General features: G+C 41.4%; 2 protein-coding genes across 2 annotated transcripts in view; one reads left to right on the top strand and one right to left on the bottom strand.

Moving 5' to 3' along the window:
* Positions 1–11,226, bottom strand: part of dnajc2 (DnaJ (Hsp40) homolog, subfamily C, member 2) — a 44,003-nt gene extending 32,777 nt beyond the window's left edge. Inside the window, exons 1-3 of the mRNA XM_043713834.2 lie at positions 11,017–11,226; positions 3,031–3,221; positions 2,085–2,160 (exon numbers count right to left, since the gene is read on the bottom strand). Of these exons, the coding sequence (XP_043569769.2) occupies positions 2,085–2,160; positions 3,031–3,221; positions 11,017–11,071 (322 nt within the window). The 5' untranslated portion in view covers positions 11,072–11,226. The remainder of the gene's footprint in view (positions 1–2,084; positions 2,161–3,030; positions 3,222–11,016) is intronic.
* Positions 11,227–18,597: 7,371 nt separating this feature from the next.
* psmc2 (proteasome 26S subunit, ATPase 2) overlaps positions 18,598–24,683 on the top strand; it is a 30,030-nt gene continuing 23,944 nt past the window's right edge. Inside the window, exons 1-2 of the mRNA XM_043713845.2 lie at positions 18,598–18,752; positions 24,402–24,439. Coding sequence (XP_043569780.1) covers positions 18,683–18,752; positions 24,402–24,439 — 108 coding nt within the window. The 5' untranslated portion in view covers positions 18,598–18,682. The remainder of the gene's footprint in view (positions 18,753–24,401; positions 24,440–24,683) is intronic.

Genomic DNA, 24,683 nt, shown 5'->3' with positions numbered 1-24,683 from the left:
TTCAAGTGTGGTCTCACCAATGTCTTAAATAATTATATCAACAGTTTTTTGTTCTAATCCAGTCCTTTTGTAATAAGTTCCAGGATTCCATTTGTCTTTCTTATTATATGCTGCACCTACTTTTCTACTCTAATGATTCATGCACAAACAAGCCCAGATCTCTGTGCACTGACACACTTTGAATCTGATGACCACTGAAATAATAATTTGCCCTTTTATTTTTCTGACCAAAATGGACAACCTCGCATTTATCCACGTTAAACTCCATCTGCCAGATTCTGGCCTACTCTCCTAACCTATCAATATCCACCTGTAAACTCTTTCTCTCTTCAACACTGCCTGCTTTCCCACCGATTTTAGTATCATTCGCAAACTTTGCTATGTTTCACTCTGTCCCTGTTTGCAGATCATTTACATAGATTATAAATAGTTGAGGTTGGAGAACTGAGCCCTGAGGCACCCCGCTGGTTAGAGTTCACCATCCAGAGAAGGACCCATTTATCCTGACCTCTGCTTTCAATCAGTCAGCAGATCCTTTATCAAACCAATACTCTACTCTTAACCTGCTAAGGTCTAAGCTTCTGGATCAATCTTTCACATGACACACTGGCAAACAAACTATATTCAAAACAGAAAGTTAAGGCTTATATATAGAGTCATAGAATTACACAGCATGGAATCAGATCCTTCAGTCCAACTCGGCCACACTGGCCAGATATCCTAAATTGAATTACTCCCATTTACGAGCAGTTAACCCTCTATAAGGTCACCCCTCAGCCTCCGACGCTCCAGGGAAAAAAAGCCCCTGCCTCTCCCTATAGCTCAAACCTTCCAATCCTGGCATCATCCTTGTAAATCTTTTCTGAACTCTTTCAAGTTTCACAAAATCTTTCCTACAGTGGGGAGATCAGAATTGAATTCAGTATTCTGAAGTGGCCTAATCAATGTCCTGTGTAGCCACAACATGACATCCCAACTCAAACTTAATGCACTGATCAGTGATGCCAAACGCCTTCTTCACCAGTCTGCGACTCCACTTTCATGGAACTATGCACCTGCACGCCTAGGTCCTTGCTCAATAACACTGTAAGGCCCTGCTACTAACTGGAAAACTCCTTCCCTAATTTGCCTTACCAAAATACAACACCTCACATTTATCTAAATTAAAACTCCACTTGCTACTTCAGTTGGCAATTATATTTGCAGCACAAATATCAACAACAAGTATGAGAAGTTAAAGCAAGCACAGCAAACTCTAGGAGAAAGTGAGGACTGCAGATGCTGGAGATCAGAATTGAAAGTATGGTGCTGGAAGATCACAGCAGATCAGGCAGCATCCAAGGAGCAGGAGAATCGACGTTTCGGGCATAAGCCCCTCACTGGAATCTTATAACTTAGATTAGATTACTTACAGTGTGGAAACAGGCCCTTCGGCCCAACAAGTCCACACCGACCCGCCGAAGCGCACCCACCCAGACCCATTCCCCTACATTTACCCCTGCACCTAACACTACTGGCAATTTAGCGTGGCCAATTCACCTGACCTGCACATTTTTGGAGTGTGGGAGGAAACCGGAGCACCCGGAGGAAACCCACGCAGACACGGGGAGAATGTGCAAACTCCACACAGTCGGTCGCCTGAGGCGGGAATTGAACCCGGGTCTCTGGCGCTGTGAGGCAGCAGTGCTAACCACTGTGCCACCGTGCCGCCCACAATGAAGCGTTTATGCCTGAAATGTTGATTTCCTGCGCCTCGGATGCTGCCTGACCTGCTGTGCTTTTCCAGCACCACACTCTTGACAGCAAACTCTAGGCCAATATCAAGGACAAAAAATATGTTATTGCAAAATTTCTACATAATATTATTGTATCAAAATTAAATCTCTAGGTATTCTAACATTTCCTCCAAGGTAAGAGGGTCAACACATTTTCTATTTAATTTTTAAACTCCTTGAATATAAATTAAGTCGAATAAACAAGTTTTGATTAACAAATTTAAATGAGTTGAAAACATAAAGCATGGTGCAAAAATAAGTGGAAATAAAAAGAGCGAATCCTTCAGATTATATCAGAAAAATACTTACGTGCAGCTTTGATTTGCCTTTGCGTTGCTTTGTACCTCAAATGTACAAGTCCCAGGACTGCATAATGATCTTGATTCTACAAACAATAAAAAAAAATTAACTGTCAAAATGATGATGAAAGTATTATAGAGGGGGACATCGTAGATTAATCAATAAACCATTCCACTCAGTACCATATGAGTTGCTGAGATTTAGTTTCCTGTTTTCTTCATAACTTACAAGGAAAAATAAACTTTTCCTATCTTTAGAGTTAACATATTAGTATTTCTACAGGATATTCTGAATTTGCAGCATCTTGGGAGAGTAGTATTTTTAAATCAAAACCGATCACCTTAACAGCAGTGGAATTGAAAGCCAGATTGTCTAAATTTACTACCTTCACAATGTATTTATTAGAAGTTTGTTAAGAAGAAGATAAATGGCTTCCCTTATCACCAACCATTCTCATCATCATGAGTGGTCGCGAACCAATTGGTGCTTAAAATCATGTGCTACTAATAGTTTCTTCAGTGAGGATCATATTCAGTTAAATACAGATCAGTATGGTGTGTTCAATTCAATAACTGTATAAATAAAAATGCAGTTTGAATTATTAAATAATCCATGGATTTTCTTTTTGCTGCGGAGAACTCTGACCCTTTCTGTGTGCTCAATGAGTCATTCCATGGTGTGCCATCAACCATGGAATGACTCCTCTGAAAATAGAAGCCACACTTTTGGGTAGGTAGGAGAATTGATTCAGAGAAACCATTGCATCAAGTGAAGGTGCAGAGAAGAAAAATTCTGGATATATGACATGAAAGAAATTCACAACTTGAGCAGCAAAATTTCATCAGCAAATACAACCCAGGTTTTAAACAAAATAAGTTTAGGTGGGGGGGGGGGGGGGGGGGAGTGGTGGAACTGAAATTTTAAGTATTATCATTAGAATAAAATGAGTGCACACCTTCCAGTCCTTTGGGTCAAGTGTTTTCAACAATGGATATTCCTCTAATTGTAATTCTTCATCTTCTGACTCAGATGACGATTCTTTCTCATCTTCCAGCTCATGAAAGGAAGCTGACACATTCCTCACCCGACGCTTTACAAGTGCTTCAAACCATCTTCCAACTGGCTCCACTGGACACAACACAGAAGCTACAAGTAAAAAAGAAATAGCTTAAAAGGTCTTGCTCTATACAGGTATCCTTATTCTACCAATCTTAAATAAAACTTTTAAGCACTGACATTCAAGTTAACATCTAGGGAACCTAACGTATAGGACAAAAAAGAAAATTGTGTATACCGTCATGACTGAAAGAGTAAAACATTAATGTTGAAAAAGTAGACAAATAATGATACAGGTGATTAGGAGGCCCTCTCCTTTAATTTTTATAACTTAACCAACGTAAGCAGCAAATATTGAGGGAGGTAAGCAGTTTCATGGCACTGAAGAGAGAATGAGTGAGTTACGGTAAGGGACAATGAATAATGTGAACATGGTAGTGCAGACTTTGTGTAAAGAATCACAGAGCTCATCATTAAGGAAAAGAAATGAAAAGTAACTTTGAGAATCTGTGCATGCACAATTAAAAGCGGATACCCAAGACATGGGACCCAACATAACCCATTCTTTGCTACGTTAGTATCTTCTTAGACCTGGCATTGAACTTGATGTAAAGGTGTGTAGATGCAGTTTTTACCCACTAGTTACCCAATAAACATGTCAGAAAAAGTTAGGTGCAAGTGAATTTTTAAGTGTGTGATAAATCAGTGACTGACAAGCAACTGCTCTAACACTGAAAACTAAATTTTACAAGTGTGGAATACGACCTTTTTTCCACATTTTAATTATTGTTGAAGAGGTTAAAAATGTATTATTTTTTCTGTCTTTATCTCTCTTAATCCCAATTTTCTTTCTCTATAGTTATGCTGCTTCCAGTACATGATTTTACAATAAATTAAAATATCCAATTTATACTTACTGATTTAGACTATGCATGTCTCAGTGAGGATTCTTCAATCTGACGTTGTTGCTTGCCCTGCTCTCAGATGCCACACGTCCCCTGTAAAGGGCGCCAAACTGGATCAGACGCCTGATGACAGCAAGTTGCCGTTTAAAAGCCCACGAAGAATCTGTAGGCATTTACCAGCGTAGTGAACAGCAGGTGCCGTTCTTTCACAGCTAACTGAAAAATCCAGGACAATGTCTACCCCAAAAACTAATACGCTACTATAATGTCCCTTCACCAGAAACATCAAAAATTAAACCTATGAATTCAATGCGCCAAAGTACACTGCTATAATATCGCAAGCATTTTTGTAACTGAAACTAGAGTTAAGGGTGCTCTAGAAAATTATGTAACTTATTTTTTCCTTGCAGAAACTGGAGTGGAGTCTCTATTGCTAGTGGGGTACATTTGTGGGGGATACAGAAACCTAGTCCTCTGAAAGATACGTTTTCAAAACAAGTCTGTATAGCCCAGAAAAAAAAGTCATTAGGGTTCCTTCAATTTCCCAAAAAACAAACAGATCTGTACAATATATTTAAGCCTATTTGAAAAATGTAATAAATGTTAGGAGTCACTCTAGAGCACATTGAGAAAGGACATTTCAGTTAAAGAGCCCAAACACCTGTACAGTTACTAAAATTTGCTTTATAACCACGTAGCATTATTAGAATGACAATAAAGCTGACCAGTAAAAAACCCATCAGACCTTGCTTTAGCATGATCACACAGCAGTGAGAACAAGATACAATGTTTGTGAAAAATGAGTACAGTACTTCCAATCAGAATTTCTCAGCACTTGGGCAATGAATGGATATTTGAACTATTTTGATTCTATAGGCAACATGACAGTAATCCTACATACAGTTTTTCAAATGGTACTATAATACTCTTCAGCTTAATTTATTGTTCGTCTATGGGATTGTTTATTGGTATTTTCACAAAATTGCGTTTTCAATTAATTGTCGTGAGATTTTCTGAGATCATTGTCTTAGGCTAGTGATAACACACTTGAATCCATGACTTGACTCAATAACAAGCCACATTTGAGTGCTTGATCCAAGTTAATGCTTCAACATTATAGGCAGTTCTGCATGGTCAGAGATACTACTTTACAGATAAGACAATAAACCAAAGTTTTCCTTTTCAGTTGAATATGAAAAGGTCACACGTTGTTATTCAAACGAACGTTTCTGGTGTTCTTAGTAATAGTAATCTCTCAATCAAACATCAGTAAAAATTGTTAGATTGGACATTTGCCTCATTGTGGTTTATCGGATCTTGCTATGTTTCCTGAAATTACAAAATTCTAAAGTAATGAAATAATGAAAATAGACTGATCCACTGCTTTGTAAATAGTTTTTATTTTTCACTGTACGACGGCTCAATGGCTTGAAAGCTTGCGTTTCACATTTATGTGAGACTCAGTAATGCTTTTTTCTAGTTGAATGCAATGACACTAGCTGATTTCCAGCTAAAGAGAAAGTGCAAACAGGACTTTTGGTCCATTTTGGGACCGTAGTAACAGGGAAAATGTCACCATTGCTCATCAGTGTTACATTGAAACTGCTATAAACTGTCAGAGCATGCATATGTGTAGTTAAATGCAGAAATCCAGAAGTTGCTATTCTATGCTTTACCAAGCAGCACACTGTTGAAGTTCCCACTCGACAATGATTTACAAATGAGCAAGCAAGAACTTACTTTTTCACTGAAAACACTTGAAACCAGAAATGACACGTTGTTGAACAGGGTGTAACTGTTTTTAATGATATATTAAATTCATAATTACTTCTGAGGATCTTTGCATCTGAGAAACTAATTTGACTTAGTCACAGATTCATAGAGATGTACAGCACGGAAACAGACTCTTTCGTCCAACCCATCCATGCAGACCAGATATCCCAACCCAATCTAGTCCCACCTGCCAGCACCTGGCCCATATCCCTCCAAGCCCTTCCTTATTCATATAACCATCCAGATGCCTTCTAAATGTTGCAATTGTACTAGCCTCCACCACTTTCTTTGGCAGCTCATTCCATATACATACCACCCTCTGACCCCAGGTCTCTTTTATATCTTTCCCCTCCCCCCCCCCAAACCTATGCCCTCTAGTTCTGGACTCTCCCATCCTAGGGAAAAGACTTTGTCTATATATCCTAACCATGCCCCTTATGATTTTATAAGCCTCCATAAGGTCACCCCTCAGCCTCTGACACTCCATGGAAAACATCCCCAGCCTATTCAACCTCTCCCTACAGCTCAAATCCTCCAACCCTAGCAACATCCTTGTAAATCTTTTCTAAACCCTTTCAAGTTTTACAGCATCTTTCTGATAGGAAGATGACCAGAAAATATATTAAGGACAAAAGGGTAACTAGGGAGAGAATAGGGCCCCTCAAAGATCAGTAAGGCTGCCTTTGTGTGGAGCCACAGAAAATGGGGGAGATACTAAATGAATATTTTGCATCAGTATTTACTGTGGAAAAGGATATGGAAGATATAGACTGTAGGGAAATAGATGGTGACATCTTGCAAAACGTCCAGATTACAGAGGAGGAAGTGCTGGATGTCTTGAAACGGGTAAAGGTGGATGAGTCCCCAGGACCTGATCAGGTGTACCCGAGAACTCTGTGGGAACCTAGAGAAGTGATTGCTGAGCCTTTTGCTGAAATATTTGTATCATCGATAGTCACAGGTGAGGTGCCAGAAGATTGGAGGTTGGCAAACGTGGTGCCAATGTTTAAGAAGGGCAGTAAAGACAAACCAGGGAACTATAGACCGGTGAGCCTAACCTCAGTGGTGGGCAAGTTGTTGGATGGAATCCTGAGGGACAGGATGTACATGTATTTGGAAAGGCAAGGACTGATTAGGGATAGTCAACATGGTTTTGTGCGTGGGAAATCATGTCTCACAAACTTGATTGGGTTTTTTGAAGTAACAAAGAGGATTGATGAGGGCAGAGCAGTGGATGTGATCTATATAGACTTCAGTAATGTGTTCGACAAGGTTCCCCATGGGAGACTGATTAGCAAGGTTAGATCTCATGGAATACAGGGAGAACTAGCCACTTGGATACAGAACTGGCTCAAAGATAGAAGACAGAGAGTGGTGGTGGACAGCTGTTTTTCAGACTGGAGGCCTGTGACCAGTGGAGTGCCACAAGGATCGGTGCTGGGTCCTTTACTTTTTGTCATTTACATAAATGATTTGGATGTGAGCATAAGAGGTACAGTTAGTAAGTTCACAGATGACACCAAAATTGGAGGTGTAGTGGACAGCGAAGAGGGTTACCTCAGATTACAACAGGATCTGGACCAGATGGGCCAATGGGCTGAGAAGTGGCAGATGGAGTTTAATTCAGATAAATGCGAGGTGCTACATTTTGAGAAAGCAAATCTTAGCAGGACTTATACACTTAATGGTAAGGTCCTGGGGAGTGTTGCTGAACAAAGAGACCTTGGAGTGCAGGTTCATAGCTTCTTGAAAGTGGAGTCGTAGGTAGATAGGATAAGTAAAGAATGCGTTTGGTATGCTTTCCTTTATCGGTCAGAGTACTGAGTACAGGAGTTGGGAGGTCATGTTGCGGCTGTACAGGACATTGTTTAGGCCACTGCTGGAATATTGCGTGCAATTCTGGTCTCCTTCCTATTGGAAAGATGTTGTAAAACTTGAAAGGGTTCAGAAAAGATTTACAAGGATGTTGCCAGGGTTGGAGGATTTGAGCTGTAGGGAGAGGCTGGACAGGCTGGGGCTGTTTTCCCTGGAGTGTTGGAGGCTGAGGGGAGACCTTATAGAGGTTTATAAAACTATGAGGGGCATGGATAGGGTAAATAGGCAAAGTCTTTTCCTGGGGTCAGGGAGTCCAGAACTAGAGGGCATAGGTTTAGGGTGAGAGGGGAAAGATATAAAAGAGACCTAACGGGCAACCTTTTCACACAGAGGGTGGTAACATTTTAAGAGGCATTTGGACGGGTAAATGAATAGGAAGGGTTTGGAGGGATATGGGCAGGGTGCTGGTAAGTGGGACTAGATTGGGTTGGGATACTGGTCGGCATGGATGGGATGGACCGAAGAGTCTGTTTCCATGCTGTACATCTTTATGACTCTAATTGCACGTAATATTCCAACCAATGTCCTGAACAGCCGCAACATGACGTCCCAACTCCTGTACTCAATACTCTGACCAATAAAGGAAAGCATATCAAACGCCTTCTTAACTATCCTATCTACCTGTGGAATATCAAATTATTTCACAATGTAAAAAACCTAATATTTTAAAGACACTAAATTCTGAAGTTCAATGTTACTGTTTTTACTTTAATTCCATATCTATGTCCAAGTTTTTATGTTGCTCTCAAAAGTGACACATTGAAAAATTAAGGCGAATTGGTGGTTTTTAACTTGCTGTCTGCGAATACTTCGATGTGATTATACTTGATGCCTTCATTGTTGCTAGGTATCTGAGATCCCCTTAACTTGGCACCACATTCAAATGACCATTTGAAAAAAAGAGAAATATGCAACAGTGACTGCAAAGTCTTGGCTACAAAGCTGACTTCTCTACAAAGGAGTGCTTTCCAGAAACTTAAGAAAATTAACACTTGTGACGAATATCAAACTAAGTATTTTGTTTGAAAAGAATAATGAATTTAACTACTTTAGAAAGAAACTTAGAAATGATTACTCAAGACACATAGCTAAAACATTACCTACAAACTATAACCAATATTTTTTATGACTTATTAAAGATCTCTAGAAGACGATGGAATTGTTTGAACTACTACCATTTTGCAAAAATAGTATTTTTGAAAAATTAATATCTTTTATTGTAGTTGCAGATCATGTCTTCAGGTTGGTGCAGAATATTTTTGTGTGTTACTGTTAGGCATATTATTCACATTATATTTCAGCAAGGGGATTAAAAATGTGCAGTAAATTAGGTCACTGCATTTTAATTAGTTCAGTTTCTATTTATCAACTAATTCATCCATTCTATCGCATATTCCTAAAGTTAGTTCAAAAGGTAGATGTTATAATAATTCTTGACCAGCCAGGTAGTTGCTGTGAAGCATACACAACAAAAATTGAGCACTGTAAGCCATTGTAAGCAAACTACTTTCAACATGCATAATCTTTCAATTAATTTATTGTTCAAGCAAAGGAATCGACAGATTTATTAAATAGAGTTGCAAAGATCTGAAGACAACTTAGTCCAACATAGTTCATTCGTAAAGCTCCTCCGTTATGACCTCCATCTACTCTTATCCCTGACTGCTGCAAAGCTTCAACACAATCATCCCCTCATTCTGTACTTCCTACCTCCATCTTCCTCATTATACTTTTTACACATCATTCCTTTACAAAAACTGAGATGTAAGATGTAAATCAGAAATATGATGAATGCAACTTAAAAAAGACTTGTAAGCATTGGAGAAATAAAGTCTAGAAGTGGTATTAAGGATGATGGTTTCAAGAATGAAGTCCAAGTTTGGGAAGGAGGTGAACAACATTTCAAATATTGAATGGTCTTGTTAGTGGAAAAGATATGGAGTTTGAAGGTCAGCTCTTGGTCAAGCAGGATGCCAGGGTTAAATAAAGTTTGATTCAGACCATGGTAAATAGCAATTCTGTGGCAAATGAGCAAATTGTACAACAAAGGTATTGAGTTTGGTCTTCCTGATTTTCAGATAGTAACTATGCCCTTAGTCTTTTTCACCCATCAAAATTCTTGGCTCATCTTTTTCTGACCTCAAAAGGTAACATTTACATTGAATACAGTAGCAGAGAGGGAACCAAACAGTATAATTATTCTTTCAAATCTAAACCCTATTTTCTCTCCATGATTAGTCTCTATAAAGCCCAAGTCAGGCCAATAACTGAACAATTGTCTCATTATAACTGGAAAGGATATAAGGTAAAACTAGTCACATGGCAAATTTTATCCTATCTACAAACTCCGTAACTATTCTCGCTTTGTACTATTATCAACACAATTATGGTCACTGCTGCTCTAATTTTTTTTCCCATTTTTGTAGCTCCAAATACGCTAACTTTCACACTACCACTCTCGCAACGTCATGGTAATGAAATCGAGACTGAGTGGACAGCCTCCATTAACTCATTCCTTTCTGAAACTTCAAAATTGTAGAACTTATTATCCCTCATTTTCTTTCCTTTCTTCCTTCAACGATGTTAAATTGTTTTAAAATTCAAGTATGCCTTCTTTTAATTTAATTCTTCTTTCTTATTCTAACTATGATGAGTTCCTCCACAAGGGGTCTTGGAACTTCGTTTGATTTTCTCAATTTTAAATGAATATATCAACCAGTCCTCATCAATTAAAATTACGATAACAGACTTGTATCTACTGGTTTTTCTAAAACGAGGTCATACAAATAGCAAAAGTTAAATTCATATGAAATATCTCAACGTATTAAAGTTGACGTCAACTTAATCATTTGCGTTCATTACATTTACTCCTAGAATTCTCGTAATTTTGAGTTGAAACACGCGTTTAGTCTTCCTTGCTGCATTTTAAAAATACCAATACTTTGTTTCATAACCATTCTTTGTTCCTAGAAAATTGAACATAAGGTATACTGCGCCGTCCATGAATTCTATGTATTATGTATCATTATCAGTCTCTTTAAGGCTTCCAATTCAATCCTCACCAATACAGATCCTCTAAATATTGTAACCCCAGTAGTGGTGTCTGAGATAACCTTCCTAAAAGGTGGAGAAACTTCAAATGTTTCACGACTTAATCACTTGATAAAAACGTGAAACAACGCCACAGTGAATAAGGTCCGTTTCAGCCGTATATACGAATAAGACAGTGCACTTTCAGCCTGATTTCTGGTTTACTTTAACCTCTCGGTCTGCGGGCTCCCCTCAGGGCCCAGAACAGAGACAGGCGGCTCTTTCTCTCCCCAAACTCTTACCTGGCAGGGTTTTAAAGACGGCGGTGGTGTGGCCTTCCTGCGCCTCGCACAACATCGTTAATGCACTCACTCCCTGGCCACACAAACTCTGTTCACAGGACCATCAAAAACAGGCTGTTAACCCCCCACTTCTTTGGCTGCTCCCAGCCGAAAAGCCGCCGCTGCCACCGGCTCCGCATGGACGCTACAACCAGCCGGCTGCCCTCACACTAGCGTTTCTGGGTCATTCCCTCCGCGTGCAGAGCATTGACTCCTCCGGCCAACCACTGAGGTCTTCAAAGAAACGTTCCGGAGAGCAATTCTACTAATGTATGCTGAGAGGGCGCTAGTGCCACAGTCTAAAGTCTTCCTTTCTCCATGTGAGACAGTCTACCCCAGACATGTGCAATGTCATTTGTGAACAGTTTGATGAAAAAAAATCCACTATTGCGTCCTGTTGGGATTGAATCTAGGACCAGTGGGCACAATTGAAATAAAAGGAAGATGCGACTTATGTCTGAGATAGTCATAGAGTCTAGATTAGAGTGGTGCTGGAAAAGCACAGTAAGTCAGGCAGCATCGGAGGAGCAGGAAAGTCGACACTTCAGGCAAAAGCCCTTCATCAGGAATGTAGGGATTTTGCGCAAGGGGCTTTCGCCTCATAGAGTCATAGAGATGTACAGCACGGAAACAGACCCTTTGATACAACTCGTCCATGCAGACCAGGTATCCCAACCCAATCTAGTCCCACCTGCCAGCACCTGGCCCATATCTCTCCAAACCCTTCCTATTCATATACCCATCCAGATACCTTTTAAATGTTGCAATTATACTAGCCTCCATCACTTCCTCTGGCAGCTCATTCCATACACATACCACCCTCTGAGTGAAAACGTTTCCCCTTAGGTCTCTTTTATATCTTTCCCCTCTCACCCTGAACTTATGCCCTCTAGTTCTGGATTCCCCCACCCCAGGGAAAAGACTTTGTCTATTTATCCTTTCCATGCCCCTTATAATTTTATAAACCTCTAAAAGGTCACCCCTCGGCTTCCGACGCTCCAGGGAAAACAGCCCTGGCCTATTCAACCTCTCCCTATAGCTCAAATCCTCCAACCCTGGCAACATCCTTGTAAATCTTTTCTGAACCCTGAGGAAAGTTTTTTTTTGATGAAATGATTTTATTTAATTGAATTGGAATTTTTTAGTTGATTTTGAAATAAAGTGTTGCTATATATAAGTAAGTAGTCGATGTAAACTAGCAGATAAATCTTAAACAATGTTATACCTCCATAAGTAGGTTCTCTCCCCACCTTGGCTATCTGAGAAGGTGTTGAAACTTTTCAAATTATTTAGGGAGGCTCAGTCTTTAAGTACAGGTAGTTCTCATATAAAGGAGAAAGTGAGGACTGCATATGCTGGAGATCAGAGCTGAAATGTGTTGCTGGAAAAGCACAGCAGGTCAGGCAGCATCCAAGGAACAAGAGAATCGACGTTTCAGGCATAAGCCCTTCTTCAGGAATGAGGAAAGTGTGTACAGCAGGCTAAGATAAAAGGTAGGGAGGAGGGACTTGGGGGAGGGGCGTTGGAAATGCGATAGGTGGAGGGAGGTCAAGGTGAGGGTGATAGGCCGGAGTGGGGTGGGGGCGGAGAGGTCAGGAAGAAGATTGCAGGTTAGGAAGGCGGTGCTGAGTTCGAGAGATTTGACTGAGACAAGGTGGGGGGACGGGAAATGAGGAAACTGGAGAAATCTTCAGATTTCTCCAGTTTCCTCATTTCCCCTCCCCCCACCTTGTCTCGTTCAAATCCCTTAAACTTAGCACCGCCTTCCTAACCTGCAATCTTCTTCCTGACCTCTCCGCCCCCACCCCACTCCGGCCTATCACCCTCACCTTGACCTCCCTCCACCTATCGAATTTCCAACGCCCCTCCCCCAAGTCCCTCCTCCCTATCTTTTATCTTAGCCTGCTGGACACACTTTCCTCAGTTCTCATATAAAACCTGTTTCAGCAGTGTGGTTTGGCTATAATGTCGCTGAAGAATTAGGGAAAGGTATTTTCGAGAACACTTACCTCTGTTCACAATAGTGCGATTCCAGTGGCAATCATTTCACACGCTTCATTCTGTGCATGTACCGATGTCAGCTGCCATCAGAGCATGTGAGGTACAACCTGTCTCATTCAACCCATGGACCACAATGCAATATCAGCTTTTAAGGCTTATTATTTAAGATGCACCTACAAGAGGCTGATTGCAGTTACTGACAGGGAATGTAAGGACAGTGTTCTTCAGTTTTGGAAGAGCTTTAACATCAAGAATGCAATTGACATTATTGTGGAGGCCTGGGGTGATATCAGTAAGGTGCTGAAAAAGCACAGCAGGTCAGGCAGCATTCGAGGAGCAGGAAAATTGACGTTTCGAGCAAAAGTCCTTCATATTTCCAGATGAAGGTCTTTTGCCCGAAATGTCGATATTTCTGCTCCTCGGATGCTGCCTGACCTGCTATGTTTTTCCAGCACCACACACTCGACTCTAATCTCCAGCATCTGCAGTCCTCAATTTCGCCTGATATCAGTAAGGATGCAGTTTGGTGGCAGCTTCTCCCAGATTTCTTTCAAGGTTTTAAAGGATGTGAACCACTAGAGGAGTTTCCAAAAATCATAGACCATTGTGTTGCCCTTGCAAAGCAGGTTGGCTTTGAAGAAGTAGAAAGTGAAGATATTGAAGAGTGACTTGAAGACTCACTGTGAAGCCCCCTCTACAGCCTATCAACAACAGCTTGTGGCTGAGGTGTACATGCAAGTTGGAGATGAAAAAGATGAAGTCCAGGATGCAACACCACAAGAGCTTTCCACTTTTCTTTTGTCTTCTATCCTGAGGGAAATTGAAAGGCAGTTGCAGCTGTGATAGAACAATGATTACAATGCAGAATGAAGCAAGCAATTCATTCAATATCATCTGGCATCTGATGAACAGCTTCTTCAAGACAGAAGACAAAGGGCAAAACAGCAAAAACTGGATGTCTTTTTTAAACCAACCCCCAAGAAACAGTCTGAAGACAATCAACCAAAACCATCCACTTCTGCAACCACAACTACAGCGGAAGGTGGTAATGACGATCCTGCATTAACAATACTTTTTCAATGTAATGTGTTAAATTTATTTTGTTTTTTAATAAATATGATTAAACCTTCATTCAAGCTGTGCTTTACTTTGTGTTAGGCTTTTTGATGATTTTTAAGCAATCTTGAATGATATTTTTTGCTGGTCTGTCCCAGCCCCACTTTTCCCATAGGCCCTATTATTTCTATTAAGCAATTTTGTGTTAAGTGAGATTTCACTGGAACACAGCTACAGTGTTATAGGAGAACTACCTGTATATTTAGGGTAGAGATTGGTAGATTTCTGAATACCAGTGTTGTACAGTGTTATGTGGATAGAGTGAATGAAAGGCATTGAAGTATCCAATCAGCAATGATTGTATTGAATGATGGATAGGTTCACCAGGCTGAATAATCCACTCCTGTTCCTATAAATAATACACATGAATGTAGCATCTTTAACATAAACTAACCCCGTAGATGTTTCATGGATGTGGGTCTCAAAGGAGGAGTCTGTGAGGTGTAGAGAGTTAGAAGGAATTCCAGAGTTTAGGACTTTGATGGTTGACATCACATTTGGTAATTCAAGACAAAAGACACATGGACAAAAAAGGACATCAAAGTTGGAAGAATAGAGTTCTCTGAAGGCTGGACGAGGGTAAATCACAGGTAACAGTTTGTTGATGGTGGGGCCAGCCAGGAGATTATTAGAATTGTTGAAGTAAAACAAAAGCAAAATGGGTAAGAGGGCCAATGCATAGTTTACAAAGGAAATTAAAGATAGTATCCGATCCAAGGAAAGAGCATACGGATTGGCCAAGAAAAATAATAGGTCTGAGGATTGGGAGCAGATTAGGATTAAGCAAAGAAGGACCAATGAATTGATTAAGAAGAAAATACAGTGTGAAAGTAAGCTTGCAGGGAACATAAAAACTGACACTAAGAGTTTCAATAGGTATGTGAAGAGAAAGAGATTAGTGAAGACAAATGTAGGTCCCCCACAGACAAAAATAGGGAAATGTATAGTAGGGGACAAAGAAATGGCTGAGCAACTGAATATATATCTTGGTTCTGTCTTCACAAAAGAAGACACAAATCAGTTACCGGAAATGTTGGAAAATGCGAGATTTAGTGAGAGGGAAGAACTGAAAGAGATCAATATTAGTAGAGAAATGGTGCTGAGAAAACTGATGGGATTGAAGGCAGATAAGTCCCCAGAACCTGATAATCTATATCCCTGAGCACATAAGGAAGTGGCTCGAAAAATTGCGGATGCATTGGTGGTTGGCTTCCAGGATTCTGTGACTCTGGAACAGTCCTTGCACATTGGAGGGTAGCTAATGTCACTCCAATATTAAAAAAGGGAAGTCGAGAGAAAACAGGGAATTATAGACCAGTAAAGCTAACATTGCTAGTGAGGAAAATTCTCAAATCCATTATCAGGGACTTTATAGCAGAGCATTTAGAAAGCAGGATCAGACAGAGTCAACGTGGATTTTTGAAGGGGAAATCATGCTTGACAAACCTGTTGGAATTCTATGAAGATGTAACTAGTAGAGTTGACAGGGGGGAGCCAGTTGATCTGGTATATTTGGACCATCAGACAGCATTTGACAAAGATGTTATTGTGCAAGATTAAAGTGCACGGGATTGGGGTAAGTGTATTGAGATGGATAGAAAACTGGTTAGAGACAAAAAAAACTGCAGATGCTGGAATCCAAGGTAGACAAGTGGGAGGCTGGAAGAACACAGTAAACATCAAGAAGTGGAAAAGTCAAATTTTCTGGTGTAACCCTTCTTCAGGACTGAGGTGCATGTAAGGGGAGATGCAGATAAAGGAGGTGGGGTTCGGGAAGGACGGGATGGTGAGGTAGGGATAGGTGAACACAGGTAGAGGGTATCACCTGGTTAGTCAATGGGAGGAATGAATCCAATTGGTAGCTGGAAGGAAGGGTCGATTAGAGGAATGGAAGGGAGGGGTCGGGCTGGGAAGGGAGTCGGGGATGGGATTTAAAATTGGAGAACTCACTGTTGAGTCCTCCGGGCTGTAGTCTGCCCAGGTGAGAGATGAGATGTTGTTTCTCCAATTTGTAGTCTGATTCGCTGATTGGTGAAGACCAAGGATGCTCATTGTCAGAAAGGGAGTGAGAAGGGGAAGTAAAATGGGTGGTGACAGGGACGTTAGTTCGGCCCTTGCGAGCCCAGTTGAGATGCTCAGCAAAAAGTGCCCTGAGTTACATTTGGTCTCACTGATGTAGAGAAGACCACATCAGGAGCACCGGATACAGTAAACTAGGTTGGAAGAGAGGCAGGTGAACTGGTTAGCAGAGAGGAAAGAAGGTGTAGGAATTAATGGGTCCTTTTCAAATTGGCAAGCAGTAACTAGTGGGGTGCCACAGGGATCAGTGCTGGGACCCCAGCTATTCATAAAATATAATGAATGATTTGGATAAGGGAACAAAATGTAACATCTCAAAGTTTGCAGATGATACCAAGTTGGGTGGGAGAGTGAACTGTAACGAGGATGCAGATATCCTTCAGAATGATCTGGACAGGTTGGGGAGTGAGCAAATCGATGGCAGATACCGTACAATTTGGATAAATATGAAGTTATTCACTTTGGAAGCAAAAGCAAGAAGGCAGATTACTACCTGAATGGGCTGTAAATTGGGAGGGGGGAGTGTGTAGCAGGACCTGGGTGTCCTTGTGCACCAGTCACTGAAGGTAAACATGCAAGTGCAGCAAGCAGCAAAGAAGGCAAATGGTATGTCAGCCTTTATTTCCAATACAGGAGCAAGGATGTGTTGTTACAGTTATACAGGGCCTTGGTGAGGCCACAACTAGAATATTGTGTGCAATTTTGGTTTCCTTTTCTTGGCCTCCTGGCTTTCGAGGGAGTGCAGTGAAGGTTTACTAAGCTGATAATTGGGATGGCGGGACTCATGTATGAGGAGAGATTGACTAGGTTAGGATTGTTTTCACTGGAGTTTAGACGAAGGAGAGGGGAGCTCATAGAGACTTATAAAATTCTATCAGAACTAGACAGGGTTGATGCAGGGAGGATGTTCTTGATGGCAGGTGTGTCCAGAACCAGGGGTCACAGTCTCACATTTCAGAGTAGACCATTTAGAATGGAAATGAGACGTTTCTTCGCCCCAAGAGTGCTGAGCCTGTGGAATTAATTACCACAGGAAGTAGTTGATGCTAAACATTGAATGTATTCAAGAGGTGGCTACATATAGGACTTGAGGTGAATGGGATCAAAGATTATGGGGACAAAGTAGGATTAGGTTATTGAGTCAATCGGTCATGATCGTGATGAATGGCACAGCAGGCTCGAAGGGCCAAATGGCCTCCTCCTGCTCATATCTTCTATGTTCTATGTTTAATTCTGGAGAATCTCTGCAAGTCTGGCATCATCTGTGGTCAAAGTTAATAATCACACAACACCAGGTTATAGTCCAATAGGTTTATTTGGAAGCATTAACTTTCGAAGCTCTGCTTCTTCATCAGGTAGTTGTCGAGCAGGACCATAAGACACAGAATTTATAGCAAAAGGTTACATTGTCATGTGGCTGAAATATATTAAGCAAATGTAGATTAAATCTGTCATCTTTTAGAATAGTTTTGCTAGTTTTGGTTCGTTAATATATAAATCCCAGAACTCCTTTTAACTCTGACTGGGAGGGAACACTCCTGTCTGTTGATTGTTGTGTGGTGTCCATTCATCTGTTGCCTTCGCCTCTGCTCGGTCTCACCAATGTACCATGCCTCAGGGCATCCTTGCCTGCAGCAAATGAGATAGACGACATTGGCCTAGTCACATGAGTACCTGCCATGAACATGGTGGGTGGTGTCTCCACGTGTAATGGTGATATCCCTGTCCACTCTTGACACGTCTTGCAGAGTTTGCTGCGATAAGGCACGGTGGATGGGCGGTACGGTGGCACAGTGGTTAGCACTGCTGCCTCACAGCGCCAGAGACCCGGGTTCAATTCCCGACTCAGGCGACTGACTGTGTGGAGTTTGCACATTCTCCCCGTGTCTGCGTGGGTTTCCTCCGGGTGCTCCGGTTTCCTCCCACAGTCCAAAGATGTGCGGGTCAGGTGAATTGGCCATACTAAATTGCCCGTAGTGTTAGGTTAAAGGGGTAAATGTAGGGGTATGGGTGGGTTGCGCTTCGGCGGGTCGGTGTGGACTTGTTGGGCCGAAGGGCCTGTTTCCACACTGTAAGTAATCTAATCTAATCTAAGTAATCTAATCTAAAAAAAAGGTTGTACGGTGTTGTATAAATTGTTGTACCAACAATTTATTCCAAAATCAGCTAAAACCTCCACTGCTATTAAATGAAATGCTTTCATCAATAATAACTAATCTCACATTAATATGTGCTCTGATGGGAAATGTTGTTTCAGCACAATTTGTTTTGCCCATCACAAAGATGGCGACGGCGGGACCAAGTAGTCACGGAGCGGATACTGGCAAGGTAATTTCCGGTGCACCGCGGTGCACTTTGGGAGCAGGGCCTGGAATAGTGCTGTGTAACGCTCCGAGTTTAGGTTTGAGGCCGAGCCTGAATTGTTGTGATCATGCCAGATTACCTGGGAACCGATCAACGTAAAGCTAAGGAAGAAAAAGAAGAAGAAAAGCCCATTCGAGGTGAGTTGATGGCTTAAACTGGTGTCGGGAATGGAGTCTGGTCTTGTCTGGTTTGGGCGCAGAGGCCCTGTTACTGTGCCGTTCAGGAGCAGAATCCAACTCCTCGGGTCATGACCATCATTTTATTTTCTTTATCCAAAATCATCAGCCTCTACTTTGACCTGTCAAGCCAATTCTATTCGTGCCATTTTGCTGCGCCCAAATTGACGGTCTGACAGCCTTGAATACATTCAATGAACCAGCTTCTATTGCCGATTTCAGTAAATTCCAAAACTAACGACCAGAGAGGCGTAGAGATGTACAGCACGGAAACAGACTCTTCGGTCCAACTCATCCCTGCCGACCTTCCTAACCTAATCTCGTCCCGCCTGCCAGCACCGGGCCCGTAACCCTCCAAACCCTTACTATACATATACCCATCAATAAATCTTTTAAATGTTGCAATTGTTCCAGCCTCTACCACATCCTCTGGCAGCTCATTCCATTCACGTACCACCCTCTGTGTGAAAAAGTTGCCCCTTAGGCCTCTTTTCCACTCTTGCCCTTAACCTATGCTGTCTAGTTCTCGACTTCCCCACCCCAGGGAAAAGACTTTATCTATTTATTCTATCCATGCCCTTAATGATTTTATAAACCTCTATAAAGTGACCCCTCAGCATCCAAAGTGTCAGGGAAAACAGCCCCAGCCAATTCAACCTCTCCCTATAGTTCGAATTCTCAAGTTTCACAACATCATTCTGATAAGAAAGAGACCAGAATTGCACGCAATATTCCAAAAGTGGCCTAACCAACGTCGTGTGAAGCTGCAACATGACCTCCCAACCCCTGTACTCAATACTGACCAATAAAGGAAAGCATATCAAATGTTGCCTTCACTATCCTATCTTGCTGTGACTCAAATTTCAAGGAGTTATGAACCTGCACTCCAAGGTCTCTTTGTTCAGCAACACTCCCTCGGATCTTACCATTAAGTGTATATGTGCTGCTAAGATTTGCTTTCCCAAAACGCAGCACCTCACATTTATCTGAATTAAATGTCATCTGCCACCCCTCCACCCATTGGCCCATCTGATCAAGATCCCGTTGTAATCTGAGGTAACCTTCTTCGCTGTCCACTACACCTCCAACTTTGGTGTCATCTGCAAACTTACTAACTATACCTCCTCTGTTCACATCCAATTCATTTAGATAAATGACAAAATGTAGTGGACCCAGCAGTGTTCCTTGTGGCACTCCACTGGTCACAGGTCTCCAGTCTGAAAAACAACCTTCCACCAACACCCTCTTTTCTTCCACCTTTGAGCCAGTTCTGCATCCAAATGGATAGTTTTCCTTGTATTCCATGAGATCTAATCTTGCTAACCGGTCTCCCATGGCGAACCTTGTCGAACGCATTATTGAAATCCATATCGATTATGTCCGCCACTCTGCCCTCATCAATCCTCTTTGTTACTTCTTCAAAAAACTCAATCAAGTTTGTGAGACATGATTTCCCATGCACAAAGCCATGTTGACTATCCCTAATCAGTCCTTGTCTTTCCAAATATGTGAAAATCCTGTCCCTCAGGATTCCCTCCAACAACTTGCCCACCACTAACGTCAGGCTCACCGATCTATAGTTCCCTGGCTTGTCCTTACCACCCTTCTTAAACAGTGGCACCACGTTAGCCAACCTCCAGTCTCCCAGAACTCACCTGTGACTATCAATGGTACAAATATCTCCGTAAGGGGCCCAGCAATCACTCCCCTAGCTTCCCACAGAGTTCTAGGGTACACCTGATCAGGTCCTTTGTATTTCAAGACATCCAGAATGTCATCCTGTTTAATACAGACATTTTTCAAGATGTGACCATCTGTTTCCCTATATTCAATATCTTCCATCTCCTTTTCTACAGTAAATACTGATGCAAAATACTCTTTTAGTATTTCCCGCACCTCCTGCGGTTCCCCACAAAGGCCACCTTGCTGATCTTTGAGGGCCCTTATTCTCTCCCTAGTTCCCCTTTTGTCATTAATGTATTTGTAAAAACCCTTTGGATTCTCCTTAGCCCAACTTGCCAAAGCTATCTCCTGTCCCCTTTTTGTCTCCTGATTTCCCTCTTATGTATAGTCCTACTGCCTTTATACTCTTATAAGGATTCACTCAATCTATCCTGTCTATACCTTACATGTGCTTCTTTCTTTTTCTTAAGCAAACCCTGAATTTCTCTGATCATCTAGATTCCTTACACCTACCAGCCTTTCTTTTCGTCCTAAAAGGAATGTACTGTCTCTGAATCTCATTGTCTCATTCCTGAAGGCTTCCCATTTTCTCGTCATTCCTTTACCTGCGAAAATCTGACCCCAACCAGCTTTTGAAAGTTCTTGCCCAATAGAGTCATAGAGATGTACAGCATGGAAACAGGCCCTTCGGTCCAAAATTAGCCTGGAAATAGATTTCTCACCTCCCTATTAAATCAGAAATTCTTTATCCTTAAACTCTGACCCTCCCCAGTTCTGTGTTTCCCCTATTTTTGATTTTTTCAGTAAATGTAAATTGTTTTTAGTAAAACTGTTTCAAGATAGTGCTTGGGTGGGCAAGCCTTGACTTTGCAAGGGCAGTAAAACTAGGGCTTGCAGTTTCCAAATTTAGAATAGTAAAGATGATCCTTGCCAAATTTTCAAAGTCAGACTTATTCGTTAATTTTAACTTGACACCGGGTACATGGAAAAACATGTACATTGCCAGATGTTTGTGTTAATTTTGGGGACTTGAGTTAGTAGCTCACCCCAGTTTTAAGATGATTGTTACCAAAGCAAGGTTTTTTTTGGCATTAGTGATTGGGTGTAGTAGTTAGGAGTATTGTTGTTTTTATTGGAAGTGAGCTTTTTTTAATGTGTAAAGTGCAGCAATAAAGCTGGCCATCATTCATGTTGAGAGTTTCCCATCCATTAAAATGTGTTCGGTGGAAGTAGCCATGCAAGCAGCTGGAGGCTTCCAAGCCCATAGTACATTGGACAAAATACTTAATAATTGGAGTGATATCTGCATCTGCTGTTGGGTTTGTTGTAACTCTTTGACTATAGCCACTATAGACTAAATAGAACAACATAGAACAGTACAGCACAGTACAAGCCCTTTGGCCTTCGATGCTATGCTGGCCTTTTATCTTAGCTGAAAATGTGTTGCTGGAACAGCGCAGCAGGTCAGGCAGTATTCAGGGAACAGGAGAATCGACGTTTCGGGCATAAGCCCTTCTTCAGGAATGAGGAAAGTCTTTCCTCATTCCTGAAGAAGGGCTTATGCCCGAAACGTCGATTCTCCTGTTCCCTAGATGCTGCCTGACCTGCTGCGCTGTTCCAGCAACACATTTTCAGCTCTGATCTCCAGCATCTGCAGACCTCACTTTCTCCTGGCCTTTTCTCTTACTCAAAGATCAAACTAACCTACATAACCTTCATTGTACTATCTTGCATGTGGGTGAAAGTGACGACTGCAGATGCTGGAGATCAGAGTCTAGATTAGAGTGGTGCTCGAAAAGCACAGCAGGTCAGGCAGCATCCGAGGAGCAGGAAAGCCCTTTTGCCCGAAACATGATTTTCCTCCTCATCGGATGCTGCTTATCTTGCATGTGTCTATCCAAAAACCGCTTAAATGCCCCTAATGTATCTGACTCTACTATCACTGCTGGTAGAGCATTCCACGCACCCACCACTCTGAGAAAAGAACCTACGTCTGACATCTCTGCAAATCCTTCCTCCAATCCCCTTAAAATTATAGCTGAAAATGTGTTGCTGGAGAAGCACAGCAGGTCAGGCAGCATCCAGGGAACAGGAGAATCAACGTTTCGGGCATAAGCCCTTCTTCAGGGCTTATGCCCGAAACATCGATTCCCCTGTTCCCTGGATGCTGCCTGACCTGCTGCGCTTCTCCAGCAACACATTTTCAGCTCTGATCTCCAGCATCTGCAGATCTCACTTTCCCCTTAAAATTATACCCCCTCGTGATAGACATTTCTGCCATGGGAAAATGTCTCTGGCTATCCACTCTATTTATGCCTTTCAACATCTTGTCCACCTCTAGCAAATCACCTCTCATCCTTCTCTACTCCAGTAAGAAAAGCCCTAGTTCCCTCAACCTTTATTCATAGGTTGTGCCCTCCAGTCCAGACAGCATTCTGGTAAATCTCCTCTGCACCCTCTCTAAAACTTTCACATCCTACCTATAAAGAGGTGAGCAGACCGGAACATAATATTCCAAGTGTGGTCTCATCAGGGCTCTACAGGGCTGCAGCATAACCTTGCAGTTCTTAAACTCAATCACCCTGCTAATGAGAACCAGTACACCATACAGCTTCTTAACAACCCTCTCAAGCTGGGTGACAACTTTGAGGGAGCTATGGATATGGTCCCCAAGATCCCTCTGTTCCTCCACACTGCCGAGAATCCTGCCTTTAACCCTGTATTCTGCATTCAAGTTCGACCTTCCAAAGTGAATCACTTCACACTTTTCCAGGTTGAACTCCGTCTGTCACTTATCAGACCAATTCTGCATCCTGTCAATGTCTCGGTACAACCTACAACAGCATTATCCACAACTCCAACAACCTTTGTGTCATTATACACTTACTAAGCCAACCTTCTACTTCCTTATCCAAATCATTTTATATAAACATCACAAAGAGCAGAGGTCCCAAATCGATCCCTGTGGAACACCACTGGTAACCAAGCTTCAGGCTGAATGCTTTCCATCTACCACCATCCTCTGTCTTCTCTGGACCAGCCAATTCCGAATCCAGATTTCCCTGTATCCCATGCCTCCTCAGATATGTTTATCTCTTGGATTGTCTGGAAATAATGATTTGTGGGTATAAGACCATTTTTGCATGGACCATGAAATGGAGGAAGCATGCAAATGACTTCTTAATGGCCTTCTGAGTCACATTGAGGTGTTCCAAAATATTAATTTTTAAATTTATACTCCTATCTCTTAACTCTTCAGGTTTACTGTATGACAAATCTTGCTCTCCTTTATAGTATCTTTCTTAGTCTGGTGAACCTGTATGGACTGTCACTCAATAGTCAGTTCTAAAGTCTTGAGGTAAGTGGGGACTGGTTAATTCAGTTACTCAATGTCTAAGATTTGATGCAGAATGATACCACCACTATGGGTTCAATCCCTATGCCTGTGATAGTTCTTGAAGACTTAACATTTGCCTTGCCTATGCTTAATGCAGAATTGTGCTCTGTATAACTACTAGTCTAACAGCAGGAGGTGCCTACGGTTTCTCATGGTTAATTATCTTTACCTAAACTAACTTGCTATTTATTGACTTGCATAAGAACATCCTTGCCGTTAAAGTTGAGATCACGTTCAGCTGCTTCTCTCTCTTTGTCCAGCTTGTGAAACCCCAACATCCCACACAATCTTAGCTTTCATCTAAATGCATACTGTGTCTCTGATAGCTACTCAAGCTCTCAGTGAGCACTAACTTCAAGTATTTTTACTTCATTTTAAACTGATTATTTTCCCTTTAATTTTATTTGTGAAAGTAGTTTCCATGTTATCATCAAAAACATTACTTTTTAGCCCAGTTATCATATAATGATTCTTAATTCCAGCTAATATATTTTTCATTTCTGATTATACCTCCTTTTATTTGATTGCAGCATTAGATGAAGGGGATATTGCCCTCCTGAAGACTTACGTAAGTACTCTAGTATATTCAGTTGCCAAGCTTATAAACTGTAAATTTCAACTCGAATCGTTTGTTGCTTTTTCCACAATGTTTATAATTTAGCTCCTTGTTTGAATGAAACTAATCTTGCTTCAAGCTAATACTCCTGATGGAATCAGCATATTTACAAAGTAAATAAATTAAATATAGAGAAAGCAACTAACCAGGTTCTAGTTGAGTTCCTACATTTTAAAAAATTGTCAGCGTGGAGTGA

Source organism: Chiloscyllium plagiosum, unplaced genomic scaffold (assembly GCF_037043375.1).
Source record: "Chiloscyllium plagiosum isolate Xiang-an unplaced genomic scaffold, Cpla_swu_hap1 HiC_scaffold_23, whole genome shotgun sequence".
In the NCBI taxonomy this organism is placed as follows: Eukaryota; Metazoa; Chordata; class Chondrichthyes; order Orectolobiformes; family Hemiscylliidae; genus Chiloscyllium; species Chiloscyllium plagiosum.
The sequence above is the reverse complement of the archived record's forward strand: the minus strand, read 5'-3'. Positions and strand labels throughout refer to the sequence as shown.